This window comes from Physella acuta, unplaced genomic scaffold (assembly GCF_028476545.2).
Source record: "Physella acuta isolate Inbredline_101_S28 unplaced genomic scaffold, ASM2847654v3 ptg000496l, whole genome shotgun sequence".
Taxonomy (NCBI): domain Eukaryota; kingdom Metazoa; phylum Mollusca; class Gastropoda; family Physidae; genus Physella; species Physella acuta.
In genome coordinates, this window is record NW_026732015.1 from 489,835 (window position 1) to 503,714 (window position 13,880).

The 13,880-nt window shown below is 30.7% G+C and overlaps 1 protein-coding gene and 1 long non-coding RNA gene across 2 annotated transcripts; one reads left to right on the forward strand and one right to left on the reverse strand.

Annotated features, from left to right (window-relative positions):
- Positions 1 to 6,537, forward strand: LOC131944539 (uncharacterized protein MCAP_0864-like). Its single transcript, XM_059305213.1, has 4 exons — positions 1 to 468; positions 1,703 to 1,807; positions 3,597 to 3,621; positions 6,407 to 6,537. Exons 1-4 carry the CDS (start codon positions 1 to 3, stop codon positions 6,535 to 6,537), a joined length of 729 nt encoding a protein of 242 aa, XP_059161196.1.
- Positions 6,538 to 7,469: 932 nt separating this feature from the next.
- Positions 7,470 to 10,909, reverse strand: LOC131944540 (uncharacterized). Its single transcript, XR_009387045.1, has 4 exons — positions 10,816 to 10,909; positions 8,426 to 8,484; positions 7,846 to 7,895; positions 7,470 to 7,723 (listed from the first exon to the last, which is right to left on the reverse strand). It is a non-coding gene; the product is annotated as an uncharacterized LOC131944540 (long non-coding RNA).
- Positions 10,910 to 13,880: the final 2,971 nt, after the last annotated feature.

Below are 13,880 nucleotides of genomic sequence, written 5' to 3' on the forward strand. Positions count from 1 at the left end.
ATGTTGTATCCAGTGACCATAGAAGAGATCCAGTCTCTGCTACACAAGCTAGACGTCACTGACGCAACAACGAGTTCACTAGAAAGAAAATATCTCCAGATAGAAGAAAATATCAACACAGTCAATGATAAACTCACACGTTTTGAAGGCAAGCAAAAATCTCAAGCAAAGAAATCAAAACAACAAGACAGAAGGGTAGCTGAAATAGAGAAAAACTTGGATGTGTTGACAGAAAAAGTAGAAGAACAATATAACGCGACACAAAGACATTCTGATAACATGAGGCAAATGATGACGTCAATACAAGAAATAAATGAAGCTAGCTGCGACAACAAGAAACACATAGAAGAGTTAAGTGTGGTCACTAAAGATCTGGTCAAGAAAACAAATGATAATGAAACTTCTGTCCAAGAAATATCAGAAAGTTTGTCTAGAACTGATGAAAAATTAACAAATGGGGAATTAAAGGTGGATATATATTCTTATCTTTAACACGTTCTGTTATGTCCATTCGAAATTAAACCCTTAAAAATAATAGACGATGACTATTACATTATCTCTTAAAGAAAACTTTATTTAGAAAATAGAAAGCTAAGATAGGTAACATTTAAATTATCCCCTTAATTTATATATAAAACATATGGGCGCACCCATTCCTCTCTCTCTCTTTACATGTCCGCAGTGTATTTTCCGAGGCTATTACATCAGTACATTCAGCAATATATGGAAAACTTAAAGATACGGACTTTTTAGGAAATATGTATGATGTATTAAATGTATGAATTAAATTTTATTTAAAGACGAAAAATAAAATGAATGAATGTTGAAATATAGAAACAGATCTTCGATTATGCAACCGAAAAAAGTGTTTATTGCTTAGACAAAAACGCTCTAGAGTGCATATTAGTAGCACTAAAACTATTACTGGCAAAAAAGAATATCTTCACTTGAAATAAATAGAAAAATATAATTAAAAACAATGTAAATAAAAAAGTTTAAACTTCGTAAAGTACAAAGCGCTTATAGAGTCATTGCTCTTAGGACAAATATCAAATTGAATTCTAATATCGAAAGTGATACAAAAAAACGAATGATGTCATCTTCAATATGATTTACTGCCCACATATTCCACTTTTTGAAATTAAGAAATTAATTATTTATTTTAAGTTTGATTTAAATCTATAAATCTACTAAGGAAGAAGTGCGCTATGAAACTGATAACATTTTCTCAGGCAAAAAAAAAAACTATTTTAAAAACAGCAAAAATATCCTTGAATTGCTTGGTTTTTAAAGGAATCATTTAGGTCATTGATCAGTGTGAGCATTTAGTATGACTAAGTGTAGACTAATAATGTATATAATTTCGTTTTAATTATTTTCTAAAAGGTAAGATAGCCTATGTTAAATTAAATGTGTCGGATTTTAGCTATTTAGTTATTTAACTGATTTGTCACTAATATCGTTCAACGTGGTGTAAAGAACATAACGTTTTGACCAACAACTATTTTAAGAAATATAGTCCAAAAACAAGTAGGCCTATAACATTAAAAACAAATGTAGGCGTATAATTTACGTGTAACAGGTACTGATGGCTAGTAACATTTTAAACACTCACAGCCCAGTAACAACTTAATAAACCCTTATAAATTAAAGACAACCACATATCCGTAACAACCAAACTAACACTTTTATATCTGTACAGACTGGAGCCATGTGTCAAGTACTGGCAAAACGATTTTCACAATTTGAGTCTTTACAAAAACTCTTCAGTCAACTGATGAAATTAAGAGAACAAAACGCTGTTCAGGTATTTGATATGTTTATTTTACGTTAGTTCTTTGGGAAAATTCAATTGTAAACTGTACTGAATAACCTGTTTTTTACAATTATTTTTAACTCAGTTATTCTGGTATTTTATCACAACGGTAAATATATTATTTATTTTGGAAATTTAAGAAGACACATTATTTGCAATAGAAATATTTAGTTAATTGGCCATGGTTAATCCAGAATCAAAATCTCGTTAGAAAACGATGTGTTAAATAAAGTAAAATGTTTCTTAGTCAAAAACATTCTTCACTGTCTCTTTCTAACGTATTAACTGTTCCTCTTTTAAAAAGTATAACTTCATAACAATCATTTATTGTAGATGGAAAAAGTAAAATGAACTCAGTTGTTTAGAAGTACTGCTAATATTATTAATTGATTTGCTTGAATAACTAAAGGGTGCATGTTGGTCTTTCAGGAAAAACTACTTTAATAAGAACATTTTATTCTTTGCATGTAAGATCTTTGATAAATATTTATAGCATAATACACTTAACTGTACCAAGAGGAAGTGATACTGAGTTTTAGTCCGTGACTGGCTCGGTTGTTGAATCAGGCACTAGCCTTTAAGTTCGTCGTTTGTCTAGGTGTATCTAATAGTGTTACCCCAAACACTAAAATAATTCAACGGGACAGTGTTATTGTTAGTTTTATTCGCTTTTAGAGAAATAAACATCTGTTCCGCCGGGAGAGATTTTTTTATTAATAGAAGAGAATCTTTCCAAAAAGAATTGCACACCGAATGGTCATCAAATAATCCGTGTATAATAGTGCGGAACATTAGTTATTTATAAACAAAGACAGAGGAATCAAGTTAAAATAAATTCTAATGCGGTTTTTTTTAGAAATTGGAAATAGGGTAAAGTATTACTTCCATTCACCGGAAATTATTCGAAATTGTCAGAAAATAGAAAATGAGATATTTTACTAAAATATAGGAAATTCATTATATCTTACTTAAAGCAGTATACAGATTATAGGATTTAAAAAAAAAAAACCAAAAGTTTAGTAGGTTCCACTAACATTTACCAGAAATCAAATCACTGAGTTGATATAGAATTACATATTCTATACAATACTGATATATGAAATTTCATCAACTTATCTATAACGGTTCTCAAGCTATAGTGTCACAGACAGACATACAGACACACACACACACACAGTCACATAGACAAGATTGCAAAATTAAGTTTTTCCGACTCAGGGAGGTCTAAAACATCGATTTTTGCACGATTACAATACTCCTTTATACTCTGTAGACGAGAAAGTAAAAAAGGTGTAATAATGTGAATAATGCAATAAAAATAAAATAACTGTATATACATGTTTATACGTGAGTATATTTATTTAATAGTTTGTCTGCTCCGTTAAATGAGGGCATTAGTACTATGTGTAGAACTGTAAAATAGGTATTTTTGTAGAGACCAATCTTAAAAAAAAATATTTAAAGACGCTATTTATGTATTGATATATTCATTTGTAGATACACACCTATAATTATATAAGTTCGAAACAAGTATTTATGTTCACGAAAAATTTAAACGTTTCACCTGTTTTGTGACGTCACTGATTTATTTAATTATTATCATGGCGACTAAATTTTCTGATTTTCTGTCGGCTATAGCTTTAAAGATAAAATGTCTGTTTGATATTTTTATTAGGTTCCAACACTATAATCAATTTTCCATATGACACGCTTGGCAATTCTTCTAACTTGATAATACAATAAGAGTGGGTCTTTATATTTATTTCATCTACTTTTTCAGTTAACTGAAAAGCTCAATGCATTAGGTGAGTAAATAGGCAAAATATATTTATTTATGTTTTTTACACTAGAGAACTAAATTATGCAGGTAAAAATGTATTATATCACATTTTTGTTTAAATGTACGAATGTAATCATGCGAGTCTTTACACACAAGCATTATAGAGTACCTTAAGCCTTCACTTAACTTGATAAGGTCATATGTTATCAATGAACAAGTGGTAACGTGATCGTCTCTTTATTTCCTACAGAAACAAGTTGTTGTCGATCTGGTGTGGCGTTTAGTGCCAGCATAAACCATTATTTTTTTCTAACCACTGGAGATGTCATTATAAAGTTTAGTAAAGTGTTATGTAATACTGGCGGATGTTTTCAACCAACGACTGGAGAGTTTACAGTACCCACAGACGGACTTTACTGTCTCAGTTTTAATATAGATGCTTTGGTCAAATGTAAAGCAACAATCGGTCTATACCGCAAAAGTTTGTCAGCAAAAACCAAGGCATCAGAAACACAAGAGCCAACAACGCTTCCAGATTGTACAGACAAGGCCTCTGTTCATCATGGTGGCAAATACATAGAACATTATATAACTAGTGTTAGTGTTGCTGATGACGTCACATCTGGGTCGTGTGCAACCGTTCTAGAACTACAACAAGGAAATAAATTGTATTTAAAGGTTTTCCAAGCAAGCAAAGTTATGCTATTATCTGGTCACTCACTATTTAGTTGTTTTCAAATTGGTTCCTACTAAAATGGTCGCGTCACAGAAAAGTCAGAAATATAACATTTAAATGTAACAACATGTAAACAATCTAAGGGAAGTAAATGCAGTTTATTTAACGTTGCTCTTTTACCTTGCTATTTTACAAGACTAATAACTGTTCAAAGATAAGGCAAATTAGAAAAGTAATAGGTAAGGATATTAGAAAAAAACAAAAAAATTAATGATTGATGATTCAATGCTGCTAAACCACTACAGCCATTGTGAACGGTGTATGTGGGCAATTCCAGTAAAAATTGTCTATGTGTAATTATAAATTTGTAGCCTATGTGTTACTCCAGTTATTCTATTCCTTATGCTGTATCTATCAGCACATAGTGTATTTTTTTTTTGTAAGTTAAAACTGTAAAATCAACTATGCCCTGGTGTCATTACCTACTGTAACGCTTGTTAGCTCCAAACGAGAGCTGGGAGGGGAAATACAAAACACACATAATGACAAACATTGAAGACAGGTTGTATGTTGTAGAGCTAAAACCTGTCAATGAACTTCCCATTAAAGGAAATATATTCTCCATTAGCAAGCGTCCAGACTTTTATCTGTAGTTATACCACCATCTAGCTTTAGCAAAGTTATACAATACGAAATTTACTTTTTTACGTTTTAATACATTTTTTTTTAAATTTTCTTATGATTCGTGAATAAAGTAAAATAATTTGTCATGAAAATGGTCTTGTGATAATTTCTTTTCATTTTTAGTTACTCATTAAAAATGAAGTCGACACTAAATAGGCTAAGACTAAAATATTTGTGTTCAAATTCATCTATTAGCTTGTGATCTCTCAAGCTTAGTCATTTGCCCCTTTTAAGTTCTCAATCTACGATATCAGCAAATCAGCAAACCGTGAAATGAATTCACCTTCTATCGCCATCTTATCCAGCTATTGTTAAGATTTCCTTTATCTTGTTGTCTCCACATTTATTAGAGTATATGGTACTTGGATATAGTAGTTTTTAAATTTAGATGTTTATTTTTTTTAACAAGAGATATTCTCACATTATCATCCACGATCTATCATTGTCGAAAATTCTGCTTAAACTGACATGGACAGTGAGCTAAATTAATATTCCAATATTTGCGAAGCCACGAACTATTATATTAGCCACGTTCTCTGTGTTATAAAAAAAAGCCATTAAAAATAAAGCAAGTTATTGTTTTCCACAACTTGGTGTATTAGTTATATATGCATTTTTATTATATAACAATTTCTCTTTAGAAGCCGGGCTTGATACAACTTGTATGTCAGTTTTTTTTCTTTATTTCACTCACCAAATCTGGATCGAATTTTATGAAAATCGATACCAATCTTTAAAAAATGTTAGTATCGACGTTGTCGTTAGCTTACATTTAATAGGATTAGAGGTGTGAAAAGTATGAATGGCTGTACAAGCTAGGACACAATTAGATCACGTGGTTTTTTAATAGGGTTTTTTAACACGGAATATCATTCGATACTTTGTGCTACTTAAATATAGTAGTTAAAATTTTGATCAATAAGAGTTATGTGTACTACGACAAATAATCTTTAAAAATACAATTTGATTAGGCCCAGGAAACGTATTGCATGAAACAACTAGGTAAATATTTTACAAAATATGAAACAAAAACTCACACTATGTCCCCACACTACTTTTATTTTTGTTAAGTTTAATCAAGGTTACGTATGCACACTACATTTATAAAATGAGTTTAATCTTCGTTCCCACGGTACATTTATACGTAGTTTAAACAACGTGTCCACACTGCATTTACACGTAACTGGCGACAGTGAGTGCTCGGGAGCCACGCGGAATGACGGGGAGTATTTGTCGGAAATCTCCACCAAATAGAATTGTTTTCCCTCCAAATGGGTGCGTCTCACATGTGAGGTCTCGTAACAATCTGTCGACTACTTGAAATACGTATGCATGTCTCATATAATGAATTTGGATTGCAGAATATGTTCGGCGTGTTGCGAAATATGTTTGATATTGCATGTGGAAGTATGAGTGAGCTTCAACGGGATTTTAAATACCGAATGTGCAGTACGTCCACCCGGTAACTATGTTGCTGCTATTCCTGTAGATGCAACTGTTACAGGAAAGTCCCCTGGCTCTGATGGTATGGATCAGAGTTTTATAGACAAAGGTTTTCCCTGTTCCTGTCGGACCATCTAAGAAGAAGCAAGTTTGTCGCGGACGGGAGTCTGTGTATGCAGCGTCCAAAACAGTGTCAACAGCGTGCTTTTGTTCTGTGTTGAGTTTGTCGTAGTGTTCTATAGCGTGGGAGTGTTCAGCCTGAGCATCAAAGACGGAAGATGAATGACACATCGGAAGAATGTCAGTGAGGGGTAGGCGTAATTTGTGCAGGTTGAGGCCATGTGGTCATTTATTTGGACGGTCTCTAATAATATAAACATTAAGCGTGAACCACAGCTCACCAGGCCATGTGGGGGTGGGGGAGGTTGATTTATACCTAGTAAAGGATGAAGAAGAGAGGGGATTGTAAGGCGCACTTGCAGCTTGTTTTATAACGGCTCCCAGAAGAGAATTATATAAATAGATATTCGAGAAAGTTTAGGGGGAGATCACTCCCGGTTTATTTTTGTGAATCACCGCTTTATAAAACGAGGGGATTATTCATCCAACACAGCTGATACATTTTTATGTGAAACACAATTATATTTTTAAACCACTGTGTAAACATGAATTGTAAGCCAAAAAAAAAACATTCAGTACATTCAAATGTATTTTATTAAATATAAAGAAACAGATATAGGATAGACGAAAACATCTTACAGAAAAGTTGTTCTATATGACTGTATATTCTATTAAAAAAGAAATGATCTAGCGGCTTATTAAGGAAACATTTATGAACTCCTAAAAATACAGCGATGAGACATTTGTCCAAAAGCTAAATGGCGTACACTGCCGTACACATATTGTTAGAAAGTTATCCTACTATAGGCATATGACAAAATAACTACTTTGTAAACATATAGTATACCTATAATCAAAATAAATAAAATAAAAGATAAAATTTACTTATTCATTTTTTATAGCTAAATAAAGTTCATTCATAATTTTTATTTAAGACAAGTTTGCTATTATTAAAACAAAGGCTTTAAATACTGTGTATATGAGTGAAACATTTGTGAGAAAATAATAAGTAGGCTATATATCTAAGACTTTCTTTATATATTAAAGTGGGCTTGCATAATCAGAAAAGGTAATAAATAATGAGCTTGAGAAGTTATTTTATAATTTCCGTTTACTAAGTTTACTAAGGCGCTTATTTTGCAGACAGGAATTCACTTTCTCAAAATGTGATCAAAGAAATAGGTAAGACGATGTATGGAGCTTCCTGAAAAAACGAGTTGATCACATTTGGTAAATCGCAAAGAAACCAATAAAATATTAACCGGGATTAACGTTACTGAAAACAATTATTGTGCTTTAAATATAACATAGTTAAAATATACTTACGTTAACATACTGTTATAAGTTCTTGGCATCCATGAATTCTTCATGCATAGCTGTATAATTTATAATTAAAAGTAAAAATGTACCATTTAAAAATTGGGTATATGTTGTTAGAGGTCATCCATAAATGACGTCACACTTGTAGGGGGGAGGGGGGGGTCCGTAATTTTGTGACGATGTGTGATGAGGGGGAGAAAGGGGGGGGGGGGGTTCAGCTGTTGCGACGTCACATTTTTGCATTATAAAAAAGCAATGTTAGAAAACGAATTTTAGACGTTATTTCGCATTTTAGATAAATGTTTTAATAAATTGTAATAGTTTAGACAAGATTTTGGAAAAATATCGATGTTTTAAAAAAAATCAACTGCAATTTTGAGGGGGGTTGTAGGTTGAGGTGTGACGTCATTTTAGGGTGGGGGTCTGGCTTTTTGTGACGACGCGTGACGGAGGGGAGGGGGAGAGGTAAAAATCTTCAAAAAAGCGTGACGTCATTTATGGAAGACCCCTTAGAAAATGTATTTAAAGTGTAAATTATGTTAAACTACATAACATAAATGCAAAATATATGATTGCAATAACATACATAGATGAACTTTAAGATTGTTCAATTGAAATTTTTTCACGTTCCTGAGATTATCAACTCTGAAATAAAGAAATTGTACATCACTTAGTGTGAATTTAGTTGCAGATATTTTCTTTGCTAACTATAGTTTAATGCATCCCTTAGATTAGCTGCAAATTAAATGCAATTTCCGATCTTAAACTGTACATAGCATACATATTTTACAATAAAATGCCAATTTGAATTTATTTATCATTTTATACACATACGCGGTAAGTTATTAAAAGATTAGCCTTTATTTATAAATACTTATTTTAGTCGTTATGTCAATACTTGACCAATTTTAGTGAGCAATGCAAATACATTATTAATAGAGATGTGATATTCTATGTGATCTTTTATAAGGAGAGAAAAAAGGCAAAAAACACAAATCAAACATTATTAGAATCAAAGTCACTCGTAAGTCTCGAGTTCGAATCCTGGTTCAAGTCAGTAGACCGTCCCTCAGTCCACCCAGCTCTGATGGGTACCTAACTCGCGTTAGGGTAAGTAGAGGCGGCTGTGCATAGTGCTGACCACACTATCCCTGAATATGCCGAGGTAACAGAAACAGGTGAATTCTATTTCACTTGCCCTGTAGACCGTCAGGTTTGAAAGGGTACTTAACCACTACTTACTTGTACAACACATATGATTAAATAATTAGCACCAGTACAAATAAAGTGAAAGTAAGGCTTAGGCGTATTCTTTGATCCTTAAGTAGTAAGTTGAAGTAGGCCTATATCTATTTTTAAAACAGTATATAATATACTAGCGGTATACTAGTTTATATAATGCGTTAAAATGAACAATGTAGGCCTAATACTAAAATTTGCATTGCTAGGCCGTGTGGGGCACCAAATGGCGTCACCCGCCCCATACCTTAAGAAAAAAGATGCTATAAGTATATATGTGTTTATATATATATATATATATATATATATATATATATATATATATATATATAGGCCTTTATGGTTTATAATCAGGCTGATGCAGTTCTATATAATTTTTTGAAGATAGGCACTTTTGGGCTAAACTTAGATCCATATTTTAAAGAAAATGAATTATAAAGCCCCCAAAGAGAAGTTTTTCATACTTTTAATCGGCCAGACATATTTTATATTTTATAGGTAGACTATACTAAATTCGAAATCAAATTAGCATAATTTAACTTAATCCATTGCAACAAATACCATATGTTAGTAGCAAACTAAATTAATTGTCAGAAGATGTTTGGCAACTATTTTCATGGATAACAAAATGTGTCAATCCTTCCAGTTGTATTAAATTGTTGCTCATTGTCATTTCTTAAGGTTTCCTTTATTAAGTTTAGTATCTTAAAAATTTTAAATTGATAAATTAACAATTGATAAATACATTTATAAATTTTTTAAAAATGTACACTTTTGAATAGCATTTTAAAAAAATAGTCTCACCCAACTTTTTATTAAGATAATAAACCAGGAGTAATCTCTCCTAAATTTTCTGGAATATTCTTATATAACACTAAGGGGGATGGCACCTCGGGTTATAGACATGATTTTAAATCCATTTTTAATTACTGAAACATTTAAAAATACAATAGAATCTCGTAGAAACAAGAATTACACAATAAGTGAACGCCAAAAAATCTGTATATAGTAGTGCGGAATATTAATAGTACTTTATAAATTCACATGCCTTTTTTGAGAAATCGTAAATTACTACTTCCAGTCAACGGATATTACTCATAATTTTACAGAAGACAGATAATTAGATATTTTACTTACATATGAAATTACATTTATCGGTCTCATGTTTTAGGCTTTTGAAAAATTAAAAGTAGAATAATTTCCACTTCCGTTTATCAGAAATCGCTGAAAAGTTGATATAGAACTACGAATATGACATAATACTTGTAAATGAAATTTCATCAACCTAGCTATAACGGTATTCAAGTTATCGTGTTCACAGACACACATGCTCACATACACATACACATCCAAAGACAGTTATACGGACAATATTGCAAAACTAGGTTTTTCCGACTCAGGGAGTTGTAAATCGTCGAGATTTGCAAACATCTCTATATTTTTTGCACGATTTCAATACTTTCTCTATACTCTGCATATGAGAAAGAAAAAAATGCGTGAAAAAAATATATACATTCATTTTAGTCATATATTACACTCGAAATGATTTAGCTTGGTAATGCTGTGATCGTGTATTTAAATGTGTCTCAAATACTATTGAGTTAAAGATTTTTTTGATCGGGTGATAGCTCGAACTAGTGCACAGATAAGACTGCATAAATTAAGTTTTGTCATTACTGGCAATTTATTTTTTTAAATTTTTAAATAAATAAGCGCATTAATCAAATTACAAAATACCTAGTTGTGTTCCTTTTTTTGCAGAATAATATAACCCTTCCTGCTTTCCAAACAGATAAAACCTGAGGTGGTCTAACCTGAAGTAAAAATGGTGACTTAATTGTCTAAGTATTAAAGTTTAAACCATGTAAACATATATCCATATACAATTATACAGGTATACATACATATATATATATATATATATATATATATATATATATATATATATATATATATATATATTTATAAATATACATAAGTGTGTATGTATATAAATATATATATATATAAATATATGTGTAAATAATGCTAAACATTTATTTATATGTATATAATAGCTTTTATCTTTTGGCATTTCATCATATAATCATCTAAGCATATACATATATGTATAAATATATATATATATATATATATATATATATATATATATATATATATATATATATATATATATATAAATTATATATATATATATATATATATATATATATATATATATATATATATATATATATATATATATATATATATATATAAATTATATATATATATATATATATATATATATATATATATATATATATATATATATATATATATATATAGAATAGTACTTATCTGTACATATTAATATATTAGTACATAGATACATTTTTATATGTACATAAGGACATAATAATATAAAAGAATAATTGTATTCGTATATTCGTGAATTTTTGTAAGTATAAATGTTTATATTAGAATTAAGGAACTATCAAAGTTAAAGAGTATCCTAATATATAAAAGGCCACGTTCGCACCTCTCTCTCTCTGTCCGCAAAATATTTTCGCCGGACATCACGTCAGAAACTACAGCGCTATATGGAGATTTTTATACGGACTTTTGTTGAAAATAATATGTTAGATGTTTTAAATGTATAACCACAATGTTATTTAAAGAAGAAAAATAAAAAATAAAGGCGTATTCGAATGTAGAGAAACAGTATTATTTATGCAACCGGAAAAGTATTTAAACTTGGGACAAGAACGCACCAAGAGACACACCAAGTCAAACCTAATTTTTTTTATATGTGAATCTTCCTATTTTAGACTATAAAGAAAGGAACTACTTTGGAAATCTTTGTTTATCTATGCAATTTGCTAATCTCTATAATATATGAAGAAACGTTTTCGGGTGCCCGACATCGGGCACTTCCCGGCGCCGCAGGCGCTTCAAATTTGGCAGGATCTTGCCTTGGGGCGACAGAACACGGGGGCCGATGCCGGTTGGCTTAAGGGTCTACGATGAGGGGGTCAAAACAGACCTCAACTGACCGGCGCCTTATATGAGCTATAAATCGAAAAAAAAATTGTCCACGTATGAACCTCTTTATAACTCCTGAGGTCGTAGACCGACCCTCGGGCGAATTAATTAAGCATTCAAATTCTCAATGTTTTTGAAAGCCTAAGCGAAGCTGGGCAGCATGCCTAGTAGATCAATAGAACTACAAAAGTATACAACTACAAAAGTTTAGACGTAATTTGTATATTTATGTTAATATAATGTATTTTGGTTATATGAATGTGAATTTGAATTTTTATTCAAATAACTGATAAAAAGTGACAATATTACATTTTATAATTAAGGTCTACAAAACAACATATTGTGATCACTTACGTCATGGTCAGCATCTGTAAAGTAGATAGTTTAAGTTGCAAAAAATCAATTAAAACCTTTATATTAAAAAATGTATGTTTTTTTAAAAAATAAAAGTAAATATATGTATTAAAATTATGTATAATAATGTAGCATTTCTATTTTAGGATACTCACGTGTAGTCATGAAAAATAATAACGAACTTATATGATAAATACATTTATTGTAATAATAAATTGTAGATATTAAATGTTATTTATTAGTAAATTTTTAAATTGCAATTTTTCACCCAGTTTTCGACAATCTTGGTATTATACTTAGTTTTCAAATCGAATAAAAGTAGCCTACAATCTACAAATATATTCTACTATTGCATTAATCGAAATTTTAATTTCAAATGCATGCATACCAAAATATTTAATGTCGTCGATGATGTAAACCTTTTTCTTTAAATCAAGTTTTAGAACGCTGAAAATGAAAATTAAATGAAATCGGAAGGGTAACTTAGACACCGATTAAATTTTGTTTTTAGGAATAAATTTAAAAATTTTAAAAATAAATTTAAAAATGCTGATTTGGAAAATTCATTTGCTAAACCGTAAATTATTTTTAAAATCTATTTTAAGATTATGAGTTATAATTTGCTAGATAAGCCAGGTACAAATCGTATGGCTCTTGTTATATTTATATATGGAATCAGTTTTGTTATTAGCATGGTTAAGATTTGAAATAAAAACATATTTTATGCATACTCTACATCCACCGTATGATTCATCATGAGCTCTGTATCATTTAAATTTGTTTCCATTGGCATTTTTGTATATGTGCGCTAAGAAAAGAAGAAAAAAAAATGATGATAACAAAAATTACATTTCTTTAAACACGAGTACATTGCTTAATGCATTATCATTTTCCTATTGTATCACTTGTCTCAAAACAAAAACTAGATTCTATTACAAGTGAAGATTAACGAAAAAGATTTTCTCAAAAAGTCAAATTACTTTATTTATCAAAACATGTGTCTATTATGTCACTTCTGTATTACGAATATCAAAAGCTAGATAAAAATGTGGACAGTGAAATGATCATGAAAGTGGTAGCTGTAATTGACGATTAGAAAGGTATTTTAGAACTTTGAATGTTTACATTGATTTTCTACACATAAGAGAAGTAATTATCTACCTTGACATTTTTCTTCTTCATGGAGGGGCTTTTCGGGACACAACTTAAGCACGCGGAATCGCCCCCTACCTCGCTTTGTAGGCAGATCGCTAGCAATCCCACCCGCACCCGTCTGGTGAGATGTGGCTCACGCCAAATGTTTACAATTGTAGAGCCGGTTCGAATACGTGAAAGCTATAAGGGGCAGATAATTTCGTTTTTAAACTATCTTAAACTAAGGGGAGGTAACAATAAGTTCGGCTTGATCTTTTTATTGTCGTATG

Excerpts from the sequence above, each read along its gene's own strand:
- LOC131944539 (XM_059305213.1), top strand. The coding sequence starts at position 1 with ATGTTGTATCCAGTGACCATAGAAGAGATCCAGTCTCTGCTACACAAG. Across the intron at positions 469-1,702 it reads TAACAAATGGGGAATTAAAG|ACTGGAGCCATGTGTCAAGT; the intron begins GTGGATATATAT and ends ATATCTGTACAG. Across the intron at positions 3,622-6,406 it reads TGAAAAGCTCAATGCATTAG|TACGTCCACCCGGTAACTAT; the intron begins GTGAGTAAATAG and ends CCGAATGTGCAG.